This window comes from Bos grunniens, chromosome 7, assembly GCF_055505025.1.
Source record: "Bos grunniens cultivar Pamir isolate PY7600 chromosome 7, Bosgru_T2T1.0, whole genome shotgun sequence".
Classification (NCBI taxonomy): domain Eukaryota; kingdom Metazoa; phylum Chordata; class Mammalia; order Artiodactyla; family Bovidae; genus Bos; species Bos grunniens.
In genome coordinates, this window is record NC_141171.1 from 24,612,075 (window position 1) to 24,635,224 (window position 23,150).

Genomic DNA, 23,150 nt, shown 5'->3' on the forward strand with positions numbered 1-23,150 from the left:
TGTCTACAATAGCTTGTATAATATTGGAATGATCCACTCTTTGGAATTTTAACAGAAATCTCTGTGAAATCATCAGGGCTCAGCATTTTCTTAGAAATATATTAAACAACTGATTATTTTTGGTAGATTGTTAGTGAATGATATAAGGTAATTTTTGTCTAGTTGCTTAGCTAGAAATGATCGACTATAATTAATCATGCTTGTTAGTACAGACACAGTTTGTTGCTCTTTATATATACTCATGTATCATGATCCAAATTTTAGTTTTTTATCTAACCCCAAACCCTTCACCAGTTCTTAAAACTAATTATAGAGACACAATTTTTGATCCCACAGTCCAAAGGCTTAAGGATTCCATGCTTCCTTATTCCTTCTTTATAAGTTATGGGAGGGAATAATTAATTATTAGAAAGTACATTCCTTTTTATGGTTGCAATATCAAAATATCACAAATTTGATTGCTTAACATACCCAAATTCATTATCTTACAATTCTCTACATTCGAAGGTTGATCTGGATCTCACTGGCTAAAACCAATGTATCACAAGGCTATCTGTGCTACCTTCTGAAGGCTCTAGGGGAGACTCTGTCTCCTTGCTTTTTCCAGGTTCTAGATAATTCTTCACCTGAGAATCTCTGCCTCCATCCTCAAAACCAGTAATAATGAGCTGAATCCTTCTTACAGGCACATCTCTCTCTGTGCCTTTCTTCTGGAATCATCTCTCTCCAACTCTGAGCTTTTATGCCTCCCTGGTCAACTTTTAAAGACCATTGTGATTACACTAGGCATACCAGACAGCCTAGGATAATCTCCTTCTTTTAAAATAAGTCGACTGGGAGCCTCAGTGGCATCTGCAAGCTTTATTTCCCTTTACTATGTAACCTAACATATTCCCAGGTCCCAGGTCCATTAAAACATGAACATCTTCAGTGACCCTTATTCTGCCTGCCCAGAAAGTCAGGTAACTTCACTAGCAATAGCTGGGACCTGCATCCAGAATTACACTTTATTTCTCTTTAAATTTAAGAATAGCATCATAGTTCATCCAAACCTAGGAACTAAAAACTCTGACTTAAACTATGACACAATTCTAATAGGGCACTGACTTCAAAACTAATCTCAGTTTCAGGGATGTTAAAACTGCACACATACATTTGAGAACTGACATTCTGTTGGTTAAAATATTTAACAGCATTTTTTTTTTCTCCAGGTATCTTTATACTTACCAACTAACCTGCCTAATTCAAACAAGAAAGAATGTGGTTGAAGAGGTGGTAAAACAACTTTTACTTTTTACCCTCTAAACAGCTTTTCAAACATAAACTTAATAAATAAGTATAACTTTTCAACTGAAACATTTATTTATAATATTCCATAACACTGATACAGTCTGGGTCCTTAAAGTACACATATCTTTTACACCAGTAAATAAACAAAACACCCTATTGCTTCAAATTTTACATGCTGAAAGCAAAAGTACTTTCCAGTATTATATTTGCCACTTCTTTCTATATTTTAATGTATATAATTTTATTCTAAAACTTCATTCAAAGGTATTTTTCTCATCTTCAGATTTCTAGCTGTATTGTCCCTAGGTACACAGATGCATTTATTGCAAAATTCATACTTAAACTGAAGGAAGGGAAAACCACTAGGCCATTTAGGTATGACCTAAATCAAATCCCTTACGATTATACAGTGGAAGTACAAATAGATTCAAAGGATTAGATCTCATAGAGTGCCTGAAGAACTATGGACAGAGGTTTGTAACACTGTATAGCAGGCAATGATCAAACCATCCCCAAGAAAAAGAAATGAAAAAAAGGCATAATGTCTGTCTGAGGAGGTCTTACAAATAGCTGGAAAAGAAGAAAAGTGAAAGGCAAAGGAGAAAAAGGAAAGATATATTCATCTGAATGCAGAATTCCAAAGAATAGCAAGGTGACATAAGAAAGCCTTCCTAAGTGAACAATTCAAAGAAATAGAGGGAAATAGAACGGGAAAGACTAGAGAGCTCTTCAAGAGAATTAGAGATACCAAGGGAACATTTCATACAAAGATGGGCACAATAAAGGACAGAAATGGTACGGACCTAATAGAAGCAGAAGACATTAAGAAGAATGGTTAAGAAGATACAGTAGAACTAAAAAGATCTTAATGACTCAGATAACCACAGTGGTGTGATCACTCACCTAGAACCAGATACCCTGGAGTGTGAAGTCAAGTGGGTCTTAGGAAGCATCACTATGAACAAAGCTAGTGGAGGTGATGGAATTCCAGCTGAACTATTTCAAATGCTAAAAGATGATGCTATGAAAGTGCTGCACTCAATATGCCAGGAAATCTGGAAAACTCAGCAGTGGCCACAGGACTGGAAAAGGTCAGTTTTCATTCCAATCGCAAAGAAGGGCAATGCCAAAGAATGTTCAAACTACTGCACAAGTGTACTCATTCCACATGCTAGCATTGTCACGCTCAAAATCTTCCAAGCTGGATTTCAACAGTACATGAACCGAGAACTTCCAGATGTTCAAGCTGGATTTAGAAAAGGCAGAAGAACCAGAGATCAAATTGCCAACATCCACTAGATCAGAAAAAGCAAAAGAATTCCAGAAAAACACCTACTTCTGCTTCACTGACTATGCTGAGGCCTTTGGCTGTGTAGATCACAACAAACTGTGGAAAACTGACTTCAAGATATGGGAATACCAGACTACCCTACCTGCCTCCTGAGAAACCTGTAAGCAGGTCAAGAAGCAAAGATTAGAACTGGACATGGAACAATGGACTTGTTCTAAACTGGGAAAGCAATACATCAAGGCTGTATACTGTCACCCTGCTTATTTAATGTATATACAGAGTACATCTTGCAAAATGCTGGACTGGATGAAGCACAAGCTGGAATCAAGATTGCTGGGAGAAATATCAATAACTCAGGCATGCAGATGTTACCATCCTTATGGCAGAAAACAAAGAGGAACTAAAGAGCCTCTTGATAAAGGTACAAGAGGAGAACAAAGAAGCTGGCTTAAAACTCAACTGGAGCCTATTATACAGAGTGAAGTAAGCCAGAAGGAAAAACACCAATACAGTATACTAACGCATATATATGGGATTTAGAAAGATGGTAACAATAACCCTGTGTACGAGACAGCAAAAGAGACACTGATGTATAGAACAGTCTTATGGACTCTGTGGGAGAGGGAGAGGGTGGGAAGATTTGGGAGAATGGCATTGAAACATGTAAAATATCATGTATGAAATGAGATGCCAGTCCAGGTTCGATGCACGATACTGGATGCTTGGGGCTGGTGCACTGGGACGACCCAGAGGGATGGTGTGGGGAGGGAGGAGGGAGGAGGGTTCAGGATGGGGAGCATGTGTATACCTGTGGCGGATTCATTTTGATATTTGGCAAAACTAATACAATTATGTAAAGTTTAAAAATAAAATAAAATTAAAAAAAAAAAAAAGTAAAGGTCAGGAAAGAAAGATGTCTCTGGATAGAGTAGTGTTTCCTATATTGAAGGAAATATGTCCTCTGAGTTGAGTACATTATATTAAAAAGTTACCATTGTTATTGGCATTAAGACTGGCAAATCCCAGATCATTTCTGGGCATACATTTCATTTCAGCATCATTTCAGCATACAGATGATCCCAGATCATCTGTATGCTGGGGGAAGAAGGGCAAGAGGAGAATGTTGGTTATTTTTGTTTGTTTATTTTAATATCTGTGTATTAAAGTCAAGAAGAGTAAGTGATATGAGTTTAAAAGATACATTAAAGTAATGAACCAACAACAAAAAAACTCAACTTTCCAAAAACTAAGATCATGGCATCCAGTCACATCACTTGATGGCAAATACAAGGGAAAACAATGGAAACAGTGACAGACTTTATTTTCTTGGGGTCCAAAATCACTGCAGATGGTAACCCAGCCATGACATTAAAGTACACTTGCTTCTTGGAAGAAAAGCTATGACAAACCTAGACAGTGTATTAAAAAGCACAGACATTACTTTGCCAACAAAGATCCGTCTAGTCAAAGCTATGGTTTTTCCATTAGTCATGTACGGATGTGAGAGTTGGTCCATAAAGAAAGCTGAGTGCCAAAGAATTGATGCTTTTGAACTGTGGTGTTGGAGAAGACTCTTGAGAGTCCCTTGGAGAGAGTCCCTTGTAAGGAGTTCAAAGCAGGCATTCCTACAGGATATCAATCCTGAATATTCATTGGAAGGACTGATGCTGAAGCTGAAGCCCCAATACTTTGGCCACCTGATGCAAAGAGCCCAACTCATTGGAAAGACCCTGATGCTGGGAAAGATTAAGGGCAGGAGGAGAAGTGGATGACAGAGGACAAATGGTTGGATGGCATCACTGACTAAATGCACATGAGTTTGAGTAAGCTGCAGGAGATGGTGAAGGACAGGGAAGCCTGGCATGCTGCAGTCAGTGGGGTTGCAAAGAGCTGGACACGACTGAGTGACTGAACAATAACAACACAGATGCACCATGCTATAAAGGAAAGCTGTCTCTCATCATAGAAAAATCTGAGACAGTGATTTCAACTGTGCGGCATTTACTAACACTGATGCTGAACAAATGTGTAACCTGTCCACAGGGAATAAAATCATGTGATAGAACTAGTGCCTACTGAGTGCTGATTAAAAACTAGCTGTCTTTGTGAAATCAGTAATACAGTCTTTGTGAAATCTAATTTAAAAGTGAGGAATTCAAACGTTCAAGGTGTCAAATAATGTGCCCACATTCATGCCTGTAAAAAGCAGCAGAAACTGATTTGAATCTAGATGTCTGACTTAAACATCCACGCTCTGTTCTGTTTCAGAGTTTTCTTCATCTGTAAAGTAATAATGATTAAAAAAAAAAAATACAGAGTTTCAGAAATTAAATGAGAAAATATCCATGGAAGTGTTTCTCAAGTTATAATGAGCAGTATCAGCATCACATTGCTTTTAAAATATAGGCATTTCTCTCCATGTACAATTAAAATTAATAACCTGAATTCAAAGTTTTTAACTACTGTCCTTCCCCTCTCAGTATACTTAGGAGAGCAGGGGAAATTTTCATGGTAATCATTCAGGCCCATATTATCCAAACCAATAAATACTAAATCCACTTCTTTCCTTTCTCCTATTCTTTCAGTATTTTCATTATAGTATCCAGTGTGAAATGAACTGACTTCACATCAGAAATAGATAAAAGAAGAAGGCATATATAGACTTAAGAAAGCATCTGACCAAAAAAAAAAAAAATCATAATAGTGCATGAATAAATTTACAAATGTGTATCAACAGATATTAAATTAAGACCTAAATCTCTTCTGTTTTGTTATGCTAGAGATTGAGAGCTGTTAAGATGACCAGTAGGCTACACATGCTTATTTAATTTGGGTGACAAATCACAGAGCAGTTTATCAGTACTTCCTTAATAAGAGTAGAAATTATTAATATTGCCCGATATTCTTCTTCTCTTATAAAAGAGAATATAAATATCATGGAAGCTCTATGCCTTAGGCTGCAATTTCCAGAAATGAAAAGCTTTAAATTGGTTTAAATAGAAAGGGACATCTGGGGATTCCCAGGTGGCACTGATGGTTAAGAATCTGCCTGCCAATGCAGGACATATGAGAGCTGTGGGTTCGATCTCTGGAAAGAAATAGTTCAATCTCTGGAAAGAGAAGGAAATAGCAACCCCTTCCATATTCTTGCCTGGGAAATCCCATGGACTGGGGAGCCTGGTGGGCTACAGTCCATAGGGTAGCAAAGATTCAGATATGATTGAGCGTCTGAGCACAGTAAGGATATTTATTGGCTTACACATTCAGAAGCTCAAAGGCTAGACTGGGTCCAAGGCAAGGAGAATGCCATGATTCAACAGTATCCTTGAAGATAAAGACACCCTTCATCTCTCCATTGTGCAGTGTATGAATTCATATTTATCTGAAGACTAATTTCCTTTGTGACTATACTGATCAGGGTTGCATCCTTTCTTGTCTACATGCAGTGGGACAGATATGACCAAGCTTCAGGCATGACAAATGTTCCTTTCTTCAGATTCACGAGGCATGTTACAGGTCACATGTCCCAAGCATGGCAAGGCCATATGCTGACTGGCTTAGGCCTGAGGCCTAGAGATGATCCCTCTGATGAGCCTGTATGAATCATGACCCATCCACAGAAGCGTATCCTTTTCTACCTGGCATCGTGGCTGCACAGTAGTGGATGTAGGAGTGATAGGGTGGCAACCACCACACCTACTTCACACTAATGTCTTTATAAATCTTACCAGTGTAGGTCTCTAGGCAGAAGCATGGTTCATGTGAAAAGACATTTTATGTGGAGACAGGGACAGGGATGAAAAGTCTACTCTTCTGATTTGGTGGTTAAAAGTTTTCTCATTTAACGTCCCCTGGGGAAAAAATCACATATTTTTACTCTGCTCAAGATTAAATATGAACAAAGACCTCTGTTTCATATTTGGGATAAGAAAAAGAAATGCCAAAAGATACAGAGGGGAAACTAGAATTTAGCAATGCCAGAGGATACCATGAAGATATAAGCACTCAGAAACAGAGGAGGATATCAGAAAGGACATTAGATTTTTCACATAGTATGCTATATTGAAAACCAATTTTTATCAAGCTCTTAATGGACAAGTGAACAGATCTGGGAAATGGTTACATCACTTTGCTGATGAACCATACATATTCTAATTACACTCATAATTCCAAGTATACCAAGCTTCCTCATTATCCAAATGTACTTCAACCCAGAATAAATATGCGTGCTATTTTCAATTTAGTCAAGGCTATGGTTTTTCCAGTCGTCATGTATGGGTGCGAGAGTTAGACTGTGAAGAAAGCTGAGTGCTAAAGAATTGATGTTTTTGAACTGTGGTGTTGGAGAAGACTCTTGAGAGTCCCTTGGACTGCAAGGAGATCCAACCAGTCCATTCTGAAGGAGATCAGCCCTGGGTGTTCTTTGGAAGGAATGATGCTGAAGCTGAAACTCCAGTACTTTGGCCACCTCATGCGAAGAGTTGACTCATTGGAAAAGACTCTGATGCTGGGAGGGATTGGGGGCAGGAGGAGAAGGGGACGACAGAGGTTGACATGGCTGGATGGCATCACCAACTCGATGGACGTTGAGTTTGAGTGAACTCTGGGAGTTGGTGATGGACAGGAAGGCCTGGTGTGCTGTGACTCATGGGGTGGCAAAGACTCAGACATGACTGAGCGACTGATCTGATCCGATCCAATTTTCAATTAGCAGATTTAGCAAGATATAAAACATAGTCATAGTCAAAAAGAAATTGGTTTTCCTCATATGAGTAACTGCTTTCTTAAAGCATGCCCACGTGTACATGCTTTAAAGAGGTGGTTACAGACCACAATTATGGAATATATTGCCTGAGTTGCTGATTTTTCTCAGCTCTAATAAGGCAAAAAGTTGATCTGTCTATATTACAAGGTTTTGGGGGCAACATAGCTGTTTAAGCAGAGGAAAAGGTAATTATTTTGAGATAAGCTTTCTTAGTAATCAAATGCTTCCATAGTTAGGTAGATTAAAACTATATATCAAGATTTAATTTCTGAAAATTCAGCCAAGAAAACAGCAGGAAGCAAGTTAGTTAACATTAGGAAGATCATCCCTAGATCTATTCAGCTTTTCCTTAGGTGTCCAGCTTGTTTTACTTTTCCAGTCCTTTCTGAATCAAATATTCCTTTGATTCCATCATCCTCCACTTTATACTATTATAACTATTTTTCACTTATTATCTCAGATTTAATCTTCTGAGGAGGCTGGTAAGAACTTAACAGAACTAGTTAGTTAAAATTATATTTTTAAGTACCACTGATACTTAAAAAAATAGTTTATTCTCTTTTTCCCATTTTTTTATTGTTTGCCTCACAAGAAATAAATGATACTTCAGTAACGGCTAAATTAAAATACTTATTACACTGAAGTGATGAACCCCACATGATATATCAAAACCAGATCAAACTCTTAAATGTATCTTAACAATAACCCAATAGCAATATCTTATTAAACCTATACAGTGTCTTAAAACTAAACATATATATAAATAGTTATATAATTTTATACATCTATAGTTTCAGCTCTCTGTCTGGATACATGACTTAAAACTATACATATATATAGTTATAAAATTTTACCTATCTACAATTTCATCTGTTTGGATAAGTCAGTTTATATACATGCATTTATACTAGCATAAATGTGGCCATTCTCTGAAAATTAAAAACTGTGGTTTACAGATTCCACTAGCTATACAGATATGCCTTAGGGATTTTAGATATCCAAGACAAAATACAGAAAATTTGCTACTTTATGTAGAGAAAATCCTCATTAGTTGGGCAAATGAGATGGACTTTTACACAGTCTGCAAAAAGCTTCAAATGTATGTAACTCAAAAATGAATCCATTAGTCAACTCTACTAACATTAACATATTTGCCTCAGTTTATGAATAATAACAATTTAATTGAATGCATATATATATTTCTGAGAAAAAACACAAAGAATAACTCATGATATTTTTAAAGCATCATTTAAACTTTTATCCACTATATAGTACACATATGTCTGCAATTTGTTTCACTAGTAATTGAATTGGTGACAAGTAATTAAACAATAGGTTGAAAATATACATCACTGACATTCTAAAAATATTTCACTGTAACTAGCACTTTCAAATAATTTTCGACATTTAAACAAATTATGTGTTTAAGCTCCCCAGATCTCCTCCAAAGTATAAAAATTTTTACATACACTTACCAACAGTATCACATGGTTCATCTTTGTGTACACAGAAATCCTTCCTAGAAAGAAAAACAGAAAATATTGTTTGTTCCACAAAGTCTATGACTTATTTTTAACAGTTATAATGAACAACTGAATGACACTCTTTATCTCTAAGAATTTAATAAAACTGAAAATAGGATTAACTAATTTTTGATTCTAAGAAAATGTGAGAATAATTAAATTACCATACCTTTTACCTGATATAATCCTGAAACACTGTGTCCTATCCCAGGGATCAAACCCGTTACCTGCACAGCAGGCAGATTTTTTTACCAGTTGAACCACAGGGTAAGCTCTTAGACATAATACTATTGCATATGTACTAGACTATAGACTACTAGAAACATAATTTCTGTGTGCACTGGGAAATCAAAATACTCATGTGGCTTGCTTTGTTGCAGTGGCCTGGAACCAAATCTATAATATCTCCAAGGCATGCCTTTAACTCCATTTCAATTTTTGACATCTCAAGTTAGACAGTTTTTTCTAAACCATTAGTGCTCGTTTAGATTTACCTATATATCTGGCAATTTCTTTTCCCAGTAATATCTTGTATCATTACTTTCTAGAGAGACTATAATTCTTTAAGTGTGAGGACCTATGAATACTACTAAACGGCCCCAGACCGTTTCCTTAATTCTCATTAGTCTGCATTTATTCACAGTGGAAGAGTATGGTGACTGTAGAACTACAGGCTGACTTTATCAGCCCTCAACACACTGAAGATATTTCCTTTTATTCTAGCATTTATAAAAAAGAAGTCTGTCATCAACTTGCAGTTTTCATTCTAATCCCAAAGAAAGGCAATACCAAAGAATGCTCACTACTGCACAACTGCATTCATCTCACACACTAGTAAAATAATGCTCAAAATTCTCCAAGCCAGGCTTCAACGGTACGTGAACCGTGAACTTCCAGATGTTCAAGCTGGTTTTAAAAAGGCAGAGGAACCAGAGATCAAATTGCCAACATCTGTTGGATCATCGAAAAAGCAAGAGAGTTCCAGAAAAACATCTACTTCTGCTTTATTGACTATGCCAAAGCCTTTAACTGTGTGGATCACAGCAAACTGTGGAAAATTCTGAAAGAGGTGGAAATACCAGACCACCTGACCTGCCTCTTTAAGAAATCTGTGTGCAGGTCAGGAAGCAACAGTTAGAACTGGACATGGAACAACAGACTGGTTCCAAATAGGAAAAGGAGTATGTCAAGGCTGTATATTGTCACCCTGCTTATTTAATTTCTATTCAGAGTACATCATGAGAAACGCTGGGCTGGAAGAAGCACAAGCTGGAATCAAGATTGCTGGGAGAAATATCAATAACCTCAGATATGCAGATGACACCACCCTTATGGCAGAAAGTGAAGAGGAACTAAAAAGCCTCTTGATGAAGGTGAAAGAGGAGAGTGAAAAAGTTGGCTTAAAGCTCAACATTCAGAAAACTAAGATCATGGCATCCGGTCCCATCACTTTATGGCAAATAGATGGAGAAACAGTGGAAACAGTGACAGACTTTATTTTGGGGGGCTCCAAAATCACTGCAGATGGTGACTGCAGCCATGAAATTAAAAGATGCTTGCTCCTTGGAAGGAAAGCTATGACCAACCTAGACTGCATATTCAAAAGCAGAGACATTACTTTGCGAACAAAGGTCTGTCTAGTCAGGGCTATGGTTTTTCCAGTAGTCATGTATGGATGTCAGAGTTGGACTATAAAGAAAGCTGAGCACCAAAGAATTGATGCTTTTGAACTGTGGTGTTAGAGAAGACTCTTGAGAGTCCCTTGGACTGCAAGGAGATCCAACCAGTCCATCTTAAAGGAAATCAGTCCTTAATATTCATTGGAAAGACAGAGTCGGACATGACTGAAGCAACTTAGCATGCATGCATGCATTGGAGAAGGAAATGGCAACCCACTGCAGTATTCTTGCCTGCAGAATCCCAGGGACAGAGGAGTCTGGTGGGCTGCTGTCTATGGGGTCACAAAGAGTCGGACACGACTGAAGCAACTTAGCAGCAGCAGCAGTGTTACATTATGCTATCTACAGCTTATTGTATATTTCTAAACAAGAGAAACAGTACATGTTTCATTAATTTGTAAAAACCTTACTGTTTTTCTCAAATGGTATTGCTTTTATTGTGATAAACCTATTGATAAACTAGTTAATTCATTATGGATAATTAAAAATTGGCCATTACCACTCGATACGTTAATATTCACTCTACACAAAATTTTTTCCTTTATATATGACAGATATATAATCCTATTAATACCATTTGCCTTTTTTTTTAACATTGGGAAAAGGATAAGTTTTCATTATTCAATCACTTCACAAAGCTTGCTAATCATTTCATCCATATAAAATTTGAATTTATTTAAATGTAATCTTCACTTGCAATATACTTCATAGATAAAAAATAATAACTTTCTAAATTATTTTTTTAATTACTATTATTTTTTTAATTTTATTTTTAAACTTTACAACATTGTATTGGTTTTGCCAAATATCGAAATGAATCTGCCACAGGTATATATGTGTTCCCCATCCTGAACCCTCCTCCCTCCTCCCTCCCCATACCATCCCTCTGGGTCATCCCAGCGCACCAGCCCCAAGCATCCAGTATCATGCATTGAACCTGGACTGGCAACTCGTTCCATATATGATACTATACGAATTTCAATGCCATTCTCCCAAATCATCCCACCCTTTCCCTCTCCCACAGAGTCTAAAAGACTGTTCTATACATCAGTGTCTCTTTTGCTGTCTTGTATACAGGGTTATTGTTACCATCTTTCTAAATTCCATATATATGCGTTAGTATACTGTATTGGTGTTTTTCTTTCTGGCTTACTTCACTCTGTATAATAGGCTCCAGTTTCATCCACCTCATTAGAACTGATTCAAATGTATTCTTTTTAATGGCCGAGTAATACTCCATTGTGTATATGTACCACTGCTTTCTTATCCATTCATCTGCTGATGGGCATCTAGGTTGCTTCCATGTCCTGGCTATTATAAACAGTGCTGTGATGAACATTGGGGTACACGTGTCTCTCTCCCTTCTGGTTTCCTCAGTGTGTATGCCCAGCAGTGGGATTGCTGGATCATAAGGCAGTTTTATTTCCAGTTCTTTAAGGAATCTCCACACTGTTCTCCATAGTGGCTGTACTAGTTCGCATTCCCACCAACAGTGTAAGAGGGTTCCCTTTTCTCCACACCCTCTCCAGCATTTATTACTTGTAGACTTTTGGATCGCAGCCATTCTGACTGGTGTGAAATGGTACCTCATAGTGGTTTTGATTTGCATTTCTCTGATAATGAGTGATGTTGAGCATCTTTTCATGTGTTTGTTAGCCATCTGTATGTCTTCTTTGGAGAAATGTCTATTTAGTTCTTTGGCCCATTTTTTGATTGGGTCATTTATTTTTCTGGAATTGAGCTGTAGGAGTTGCTTGTATATTTTTGAGATTAGTTGTTTGTCAGTTGCTTCATTTGCTATTATTTTCTCCCATTCTGAAGGCTGTCTTTTCACCTTGCTTATAGTTTTCTTTGATGTGCAGAAGCTTTTAAGGTTAATTAGGTCCCATTTGTTTATTTTTGCTTTGATTTCCAATATTCTGGGAGGTGGGTCATAGAGGATCCTGCTGTGATGAATGTCGGAGAGTGTTTTGCCTATGTTCTCCTCTAGGAGTTTTATAGTTTCTGGTCTTATATTTAGATCTTTAATCCATTTTGAGTTTATTTTTGTGTATGGTGTTAGAGAGTGCTCTAGTTTCATTCTTTTACAAGTAGTTGACCAGTTTTCCCAGCACCACTTATTAAAGAGATTGTCTTTAATCCATTGTATATTCTTGCCTCCTTTGTCAAAGATAAGGTGTCCATATGTGTGTGGATTTATCTCTGGGCTTTCTATTTTGTTCCATTGATCTATATTTCTGTCTTTGTGCCAGTACCATACTGTCTTGATGATTGTGGCTTTGTAGTAGAGCCTGAAGTCAGGTAGGTTGATTCCTCCAGTTCCATTCTTCTTTCTCAAGATAGCTTTGGCTATTCGAGGTTTTTTGTATTTCCATACAAATTGTGAAATTATTTGTTCTAGCTCTGTGAAGAATACTGTTGGTAGCTTGATAGGGATTGATTGAATCTATAAATTGCTTTGGGTAGTATACTCATTTTCACTATATTGATTCTTCCAATCTATGAACATGGTATATTTCTCCATCTATTAGTGTCCTCTTTGATTTCTTTCACCAGTGTTTTATAGTTTTCTATATATAGGTCTTTAGTTTCTTTAGGTAGATATATTCCTAAGTATTTTATTCTTTCCATTGCAATGGTGAATGGAATTGTTTCCTTAATTTCTCTTTCTGTTTTCTCATTATTACTGTATAGGAATGCAAGGGATTTCTGTGTGTTGATTTTATATCCTGCAACTTTACTATAATCATTGATTAGTTCTAGTAATTTTCTGGTGGAGTCTTTAGGGTTTTCTATGTAGAGGATCATGTCATCTGCAAACAGTGAGAGTTTTACTTCTTCTTTTCCAATTTGGATTCCTTTTATTTCTTTTTCTGCTCTGATTGCTGTGGCCAAAACTTCCAAAACTATGTTGAATAGTAATAGTGAAAGTGGGCACCCTTGTCTTGTTCCTGACTTTAGAGGAAATTGCATATGCCTTAAAAATGTTCTGTCCCAACTGAATGAAAGGAAATAGCCAAAAAAAAAAAAAAAAAAAAAGAGAGAGAGAGAAATTTAATTGAAACAATCAAATTGCCCATCAGCACAGATGGGTCTTAAAATTTATGCCATTTTAGTAAAAAAATTATCTTTCTGAAAATACATGCCAAAATTAGAACAGCTCTAGAAAAATGAGCAAAGATGCACTCAAATTTTATCCCATAAATGTAACCACTCAAGTTATCCTAGCCTAAACTTTCAAGTTAAACTAATGGATGGCACTGCCTTGAATATTCAAGGTACAAAACTGAAAACCTTAAGAATCTGGGCAAAACAAGACTGCTGTTAGTTATAACCAAATTGTTTAAAAAAAAAAAAAAAAAAAAACTTTGATTCTTTGACAGCCACTCTAGTACCTAACCTTAACTATTCCCAACCCCTAGCACCTTTCCACCAGGAAGCTACCTTCAAATATGTCATATTTCCTGGTCACTGACTTTATTTATTTATTTTCTGGTTCATAGATCTTTTTTTTTTTAATTTATTTATTTTAATTGGAGGTTAATTACTTTACAATATTGTAGCAGTTTTTGCCATACATTGACATGAATCCGCCATGGGTGTACATGTGTCCCCCATCCTGAACCCCCCTCCCACCTCCCTCCCCATCCCATCCCTTAGGGTCATCCCAGTGCACCGGCCCTGAGCACCCTGTCTCATGCATCGAACCTGGACTGGTGATCCATTTCACATATCGTAATATACATGTTTCAATGACATTCTCTCAAATCATCCCACTCTCACCTTCTCCCACAGAATCCAAAAGACTATTCTTTTTTTTTTTTTCTAATTTTATTTTATTTTTAAACTTTACATAATTGTATTAGTTTTGCCAAATATCAAAATGATTCCATCACAGGTATACATGTGTTCCCCATCCCGAACCCTCCTCCCTCCTCCCTCCCCCTCCTCCTTCCTCCCTCCCCATACCATCCCTCTGGGCCGTCCCAGTGCACCAGCCCCAAGCATCCAGCATCGTGCATCGAACCTGGACTGGCAACTCGTTTCCTACATGATATTTTACATGTTTCAATGCCATTCTCCCAAATCTTCCCACCCTCTCCCTCTCCCACAGAGTCCATAAGACTGTTCTATACATCAGTGTCTCTTTTGCTGTCTCATCTTTACATCTGTGTCTCTTTTGCTGACTCGCATACAGGGTCATCATTAAGCATCTTTTCTAAATTCCATATATATGCATTAATATACTGTATTTGTGTTTTTCTTTCTGACTTACGTCACTCTGTATAATAGGCTCCAGTTTCATCTACCTCATTAGAACTGATGTAAATGCATTCTTTTCAATAGCTGAGTAATATTTCATTGTGTACATGTACCACAGCTTTCTTATCCATTCATCTGCCAAAGGACATCTAGGTTGCTTCCCTGTCCTGGCTATTATAAACAGTGGTCACTGACTTTAAATAACAAAATTTACACACATGACACCCCCCTTCAACTCAAAACTGCTTTTTCAGAGGATCTGAAGTAGACAGTATAGTAAGAGAACCTGAATGGCCCTGGATCATTCAAACGCAGGCAGATACTTCGAGTTTTCCTCTTCACCATTTTTCTTGATGTTTGGTTCTTTTGTTCTTCCTTTAGTTCTGAATACTACACAGAATCTTCTCCATGTATCAAAAAGAATCCAAAAGAACCTCCTCTTGTGTTCAACTTGGTCCACACCGGATTCTGTGACTCAAAACCAACCCCAAATGATATATAAAAATATACCTCCTGATGGTACAACATATCCAGAGATGGAATATAATTACAGATGAAGAGGAATGAAAAAGGTCTGCTGACATTCTTGTAACAAGTAAAAGACCAGACACGGATGATCTAGAAATCAAATTTATCACAAGGACACCGTGCCTAGTTGTAGAGGTTGTGCACTGCTTACTTCGAATGCCTCCTTTACATACACAACAATGTAAATGACTCCCTGTACTGTTGTGCAGTGCACAGCCTATACAACAGGATTCATTATGTGCTTCTCACATGCCAAGCACTTGGGAAGAGAAATAAGAAGTTAAATTTCAAAAAGGCTTCTGCACTGAAAGCAAAGAAGAGAATGATATAAAATCACCTCTGTAATGTGTAAAGGGCCTAGGATCAGTGAGGAAGAAGCCTGGGGAACTGTAATAAATACGAGATAGTCCTATTTTGCAACTGCCTTTGCCAGAAAACAAATGGAGAGAGAAACACCCAAAACAGATGATACTGAACAATATGGCAATCCAGAAAATTAAAGAATCACATGAAATCAAATCTTTACCTTAGGGCCAAGAATCATGGAGCATAAAGTATATTCAGATGTAGAGGGAAAGATATTTTATGTGCTTTTTCTAAATGTACATATCATAATGCATAAGGCTTCAAGATGACTTTGATTTACATAATGTGAAACAAGGGACTTCATCTGTAACTAAACAACATGATAAAACTATGAGAAATGCACTGCTTATTGTCAAGGGCACTTAAGAGTCTATCACACAGCCAATTTCCGTTCAGTCAGCAAACAAATGAATAGAGCACATTTTTTTTTTCCCAAAAAATTCAAGGTCTTATATCCTAAAGGCCTGGAAATATCTTTTAGTACCATTGAAAGACAAATCATCAACAGCATTCTAAAAACTTCAGATCAGACTGTAATTCTTAATCTTCTTCAACTGTACACTGCTTTTCAGGGGATCAAAATAATGTAATCCCAATTTCATAATATTCAAAGATTGTGAGGGGTAAGGGGGACAGAGATGTGTTTGCTGCCTGGACCTGTGATCAAGTGGATTTGAATTCTCTCATTTTTGGCTCATGTTGGCTCTGTGTGCCTGAAGTCTGCATCACAGAGTTTCATTATGTGAGTTTATGGAAATGATACTATTAGACTTTGGCAACTGGGAAGGTCAATAAATCCTGCTTAAGTTCTGATTTATATTGAAAAAAATGAAATGTAGCCTTTAATTTCCAAGAGTGAAGATTCATCTGAGAATAAGTCTCATTGTAGAATTTTATAGTGCCTTGGGATATACCTATAAATGATTCATTCAAAAATTATTCTATGATTTGTATGAAATTAATGTATTTCTGCCATGTCTCTATTTTATTACCCCTTCTATCTTACTAGCCAATGGCATTATTTTGAAACTAACTTTTGGAAGTATTGTACCAAAAGCATTTTAGTAAATACTGAAAAACAAAAGTATCATTATTAAAATTAAATGCTAAATTAAAGAGTATTTTCAAGATATAAAGACTTGTCTCTTCTCTATAATTTCAAAGAGAAATGTGAAAATTACACTAAGAAATCATGGAATTGATAGTTGGGATAAAATGTTTTGTGTTTTTGTTACTATGAACCCATAGAACTAGGTCAGCTTTAAACTATTTACTTCATTGTGTCACACAGAACAATTTAACAAATAAATGACTGCAGATAGGTTTGGACTGATACATACATTATTTACTTGAGTTGAAACCAAAATTAATAACTGAGCTATTATCTCTTCCTGTAAATGTGCTCACATAACATACAACATTTAATGATGACCTAAGATGAGCATTTGCAAGATACTAGGCTGTTTATGGGAGAAGGCAATGGCACCCCACTCCAGTACTCTTGTCTGGAAAATCCCATGGATGGAGGAGCCTGGTAGGCTGCAGTCCATAGTGTCACTAAGAGTTGGACATGACTGAGCGACTTCACTTTCACTTTTCTCTTTCATGCATTGGAGAAGGAAATGGCAACCCACTCCAGTGTTCTTGCCTGGAGAATCCCAGGGACGGGGGAGCCTGGTGGGCTGCCGTCTATGGGGTTGCACAGAGTCGGACACAACTGAAGCAACTTAGCAGCAGCAGGCTGTTTATGAGTTCAGTTTGTAAAATATGGATAAGACCATGGAATACACAGAGATTAAAAATTTTATCTTATTTTTTATAACTTCACTTTCCTGGTGGCTCAGAGGGTAAAGCATCTGCCTGCAATGTGGGAGACCCAGGTTTGATCTCTGGGTCGGGAAGATCCCCTGGAGAAGGAAATGGCAACCCACTCCAGTATTCTTGCCTGGAGAATCCCATGGATGGAGGAGCCTGGTAGGCTACAGTCCATGGGGTCTCAAAGAATTGGACGACTGAGCGACTTCACTTTCTTTCTTTCTTTACAAAGCTAAAGATCTGGTTATCTGTATGATTATACCTACTAAAAAGGGATTTTTTTTCTTCCTCGATAACTCAAACCATTCATTTAGACTTTCCTAATCAATGGTGGAAGGTCACTTAGAGAAGTAAACCTTTCCTTACATTGGGCTAATTTTTACTACTAGGGCACTGGAGGGCTTCCCTTGTGGCTCAGCTGGTAAAGAATCCGCCTGCAATATGGGAGACCTGGGTTGTATCCCTGGGTTGGGAAGATCCCCTAGAGAAGGGAAAGGCTACCCACTCCAGTATTCTGGCCTGGAAAATTCCATGGACTACAGTCCATGGGGTTGCAATGAATCAGACACAACTGAGAGACTTTCACTTTCACTTCACTTTTTCAGGGCACTGGAAGCAGTAATACAGAGAAAAGTGATCCTCCAAATAAACTTTAGCCCCACAGGAAAGTAAAGGCAAAATTATATCAGTATCTATCAATATGTTATATGCATATATCATTTGACAGGTTTTTTTTTTTTTCCAACTAGATTTTTATACCTGTTGCTTTCCAAAAAACAGAAGCAATCTGCTAAGCCCCATTCTAGGCTCTATTTATCAAGGGGTACAAAACTGATCAACACTTCTGCTAGAGTGTTTAGGAAGTGCACAAAAATCTTTTTTTCCATGAAACATGAAATGGCTTAGCAAAACTACAGCAAATCTTGTCTCCCAAAAAAGTTTTTCCATCAGGTTTTGAGTAGAAATGCTTTTTAGCAAGTGAAGCTTTAGTTTTCATTGATGATGATACATTAGAAAGAACAATCCTTTATTTTGTCTTATCTTTAAAAACCATGGTTTGGGCCTACAGAGTACATATTTAGTCCTTTGCTAGTAGTTCAAGTTTTGAAAATCTGAGGACAAATAATTATTTTACAACTGACTTGAGCCAGCAAACTGAGATTATAAAAAACAGGTTTTCAGTTCTAATGAGCAGGATGAACCTAGAGCCTGTTATACAGAGTGAAGTAAGTCAGAAAGAGAAAAATATCATATATTAACGCGTGTACATGGAATCTAGAAAGATAGTACTGATGAGCCTGTTTGCAGGGCAATAGTGGAGATGCAGACACAGAGAAAAGACTTGTGGACACAGCTGGGGAAGAAGAGGGTGGGACGAATTGAGAGAATAGCATGGAAACATATAATGTAAAAACAGATAGCCAGTGGAAATTTGCTGTAAGATGCAGGGAGTTCAAATTAGGAACTCTGTGACAATGAACAGGGTTGGAATTGGGTGGGAGGTGGGAGGAAGGTTCAAGAGGGAGGGGCATATGTACACCTATGGCTGATTCATGTTGATGCACAGCAGAAACCAACAAAATACTGTAAAGCAATTATCCTGCAATTAAAAATTTTGAAAAAACACAAATATTACTGTAGAATATTATCTAGAATATTCTCACAAATCCCAGATATGACTACTTTTGATTTATTCTTTTAATATGTTATACTAGCCTATGTGTAAGCAAGTAGTTCAATTGCATTTTATGAGCAAAATTTGACAATAATGAAAATGGGCTCTGCTAGTTGCTCAGCTAGTGAAGAATCCATCTGCAATGCAGGAGAACTCAGTTCAATTCCTGGGTCAGAAAGATCCCCTGGAGAAGGGATAGACTTAGCCACTCCAGTATTCTTGGGCTTCCCTGGTGGCTCAGCTGGTAAAGAATCCTCCTGCAAGGCAGGAGACCTGGGTTCAATCCCCGAGTTGAGAAGATTCCCCTGGAGAAGGGAATAGCTACCCTTTCCAGCATTCTTGCCTAGAGAATTCCACGGACTGTACATTCCATGGGATCGCAAAGAGTTGAACACAACTGAGTGACTTTCACTTTCAATTTCACTTTGACAATAATGAAAGATTTTATTTCTAAGCACAAGAGCCAGTACACTGTAATTATTCTAAACAAATACTAGCACTTGTTTACAATCATATATAGATAAAGATGTTAATACACTTTTTTGTGAAAATTCAGAAAGCTATAAAAATATAGAGTCGTCACATAAATTAGGATACTTCTATGCAATAAAACAGTATGTCTGTTTCTCCTTCCAAATGATACAGACCAAATATGGGTGTGTTAGCTTCCTGTTAGCTTAATACATAGAAATCTGTTGCATTTCTATACACTAACAATGAAAGGTCAGAAAGAGAAATTAAGGATTTAATAGATAAATTATCCTATTTACCATCACATCAAAAAAGAATAAAATACTTAGGAATAAACCTACCTAGAGACACAAAAGATGTGTACTCAGAAAACTCTAAGATACTGATGAAAGAAATATAAGACGACACAAACAGAAAGATATACCATGTTCCTAGATTAGCAGAATCAATATTGTCAAAATGATTATATTACCCAAGATAAGCTACAGCTTCAATGTAATTCCTATCAAATTACAAATGGCATTTTTTTTTTTGCAGATCTAGGACATAAAAAATCTTCAAATTTGTATCAAAACATAAAAGACCCTGAATAGCCAAAGCAATCTTGAGAAAGAAAAAACAGAGCTGGAGGAATCAGGCTCCCTCACTGTAGACTATACTACAAAGCTACAATCATCAAAACAGTATGATCTCTCACAAAGACAGATATATAGATCAATGGAACAAGATAGAAAGCCCCAAAACAAACGTTCACACCTTTGGTCAATTAATCTACAATAAAGGAGGCAAGAATATACAATGGAGAAAATACAGTTTATTTATTAAGTGATCCTGATAAAACTGGATAGCTACATGTAAAAGAATGAAATTAGAACACTGTCTAATACCATACATAAAAATAAACTTCATAGTGGATTAAAGACTTAAATGTAAGACAGGATAATATATAGTTCTTAGAGGAACACATAAGCAGAACACTCTTTGACATCTATTGCTGCAAGATCTTTCTGGATCTACCTCCTAGGGTAATGAAAATAAAAACAAACATAAACAAATAGGATCTAACTAAATGTAAAAATGTTTGCAAAGCAAAGGAAACCATAAACAAACAAAACGACAACCCTCAGAATGAGAGAAAATAGTTGCAAACAATGTGACTGACAAGGGATTAATTTCCAAAATAAACAAATAGTTCATGAAGCTAAATATTAAAAAAAAATCCAAAAAATGGGCAAAAGGTCTAAACAGACATTTATTCAAAGAAGACATACACAGACAGCCAAAAAACACACGAAAAGATGCTCAACCTCACTAATCAGTAGAGAAATGCAAATCAAAATTACAATGAGGTACCTCCTCAAACTAGTAAGAATGTCCACCATCAAAAAGTCTACAAACAACAAAATATTCAAGAGGGTGTGGAGAAAATGGAACCCTCTTACACCATTGGTGAGAATGTAAATTGATACAGCCATTGTAGAGAACAGTATGGAGGTTCCTTAAAAAACTAAAAAGAGAGATACCACATGACTTACCAATCATACTCCTGGGTATATACCCAGAGAAAAGTATAATTCAAAAAGATACATGCACTCCAGTGTTCACTGTAGCACTATTTACAACAGCCAGGATATGGAAGCAACCTAAATGTCCATCAACAGAGGAATGGATAAAAAAGATGTGATATGTATATCTTATGGAATATTATGGTATATTACTGGAATATTATGGAATATACTCGACCATAAAAAGGAATGAAACTGTGCCATTTGCAGAGACATGGATGGACCTAGAGACTGTCATAGAGAGTGAAGTTTCATAATCAGACAATGAAAGACAAATATTGTATCATATCAATTATATGTGGAACCTAAAAAAAAGATATAAATGAACTTACAAAACAGAAACAGACTTACAGACTTCAAAAACAAACTTATCATTACCAAAAAAGAAAGGTCGGCAGGGATAAATTAGCAGGTTGGGATTAACATATCCATACTATTACACATAAATATATGTATAGCATAAATATATATGTATATATTGTATAGCACAGGAAACTCTACTTAATATTCTGTAAACCTACATAGGAAAATAATCTGGAAAACAAGAGATATATGTATATGTATAAATGAATCACTGCTGAAAATAACAGCAGAGTGTACACCTGAAACTAACACAATATTGTAAATCAACTATACTCTAACATAAAATAAAAATTAAATTTAAATAAATAATAAATAATGTAGTAAAAATCCAATAGCTTTAGTATATAAGGTAGACTTATAGTCTTTCAAACATATAAAACACTATATGTTTCAGTATTTCATTCATCCTATAGAAATGTAAAGTGTAAATTATTAAATAAACTTTCACTAGATATAAACAGCCAAAAGAAGAAAAAGGAACTGATACTTGTTTCAGAATTCCTAGGTGTCAGGAATTTTACATATTATTTTCTCATTTAAATTTAAACTGTAACATGTTCAGAAAATTACTACAGGTAATATCGAGTATATCACACTAACCCCATAAAACTGTTTTGTCACTCGACAATACTGTCAGCCACAGCAAATGATTCCCAACTGTGTCTAAGATAATGAGGAATGTAATAATAACCATGGGCTGACCAACTAGCAATTAAAAACATTTATTATATAATACTAGAATAAAAGATATTTCTGATAGTATATCTTCCACATTAATAAAAGTTTGCACAGGATTTTATACAATTATTTATGCTTGGAAAATTATTGAATGGTCACTTTATGTTAGATGTTATAGAAGATGTCTTATATTCTTCTCTCTGTACTATTAGCCTCATCATAATGAGACAAACAGAGGTCAAACAGTCAACTCCAAGATTATCAGCTACTGTTTGGGTAAACACAGGTCATGTTTCTTTGATTATCTTTCTTAGTCTTAAAGTTCTATATATTTATATATCATATACGTATATACATAAATACACATATAATTATAGATACAAATTATCCATTAAAGATGCTATTGCAAGTATCTAATCTTTTCATTTACATATCAATATTTTTGGATATGATGTGGTTTTAATTTTCAGGAAGCCCAAATGATTAATAATTTTTATTTACTGCTTTTTTGTATCCTATCTAGGAAATTACTGTCTTCTCATGGTCATGAAGATTTTGTTTTTAATAAAAGTCTTATAGTTGTAGATTTCTATGATCCATTATGAATTAACATCATACAAGGTGCTAACCAGGGTTGAGATTCATTTTGTTTCAAATGACTATCCATATGTAATAGACTATCTTTTCATCACTGAATTATGCTAATGGTTTTACTGAACATCAATTGACCATATGTATGTGAGTGTATTTCCAGACTCTTTATTCTGTTTCATTGATTTGTATGGCTAATGTTCTGTCATAGCTATACTGTTTTGACTACCAAACCTTTATAATAAGTTTTGAAATCAGAAAATGTAAGTCCACCTGATGTGTTCCTC

At 36.2% G+C, this 23,150-nt stretch overlaps 1 protein-coding gene across 2 annotated transcripts in view; it reads right to left on the minus strand.

The window, feature by feature from the left end:
- The window catches only part of ADAMTS19 (ADAM metallopeptidase with thrombospondin type 1 motif 19), a 276,661-nt gene that overhangs the window by 167,953 nt on the left and 85,558 nt on the right, over positions 1-23,150 (minus strand). For both annotated transcript variants that reach the window (XM_086410488.1, XM_086410489.1), the window contains one exon: positions 8,822-8,865. In XM_086410488.1, the coding sequence (XP_086266614.1) occupies positions 8,822-8,865 (44 nt within the window). The remainder of the gene's footprint in view (positions 1-8,821; positions 8,866-23,150) is intronic.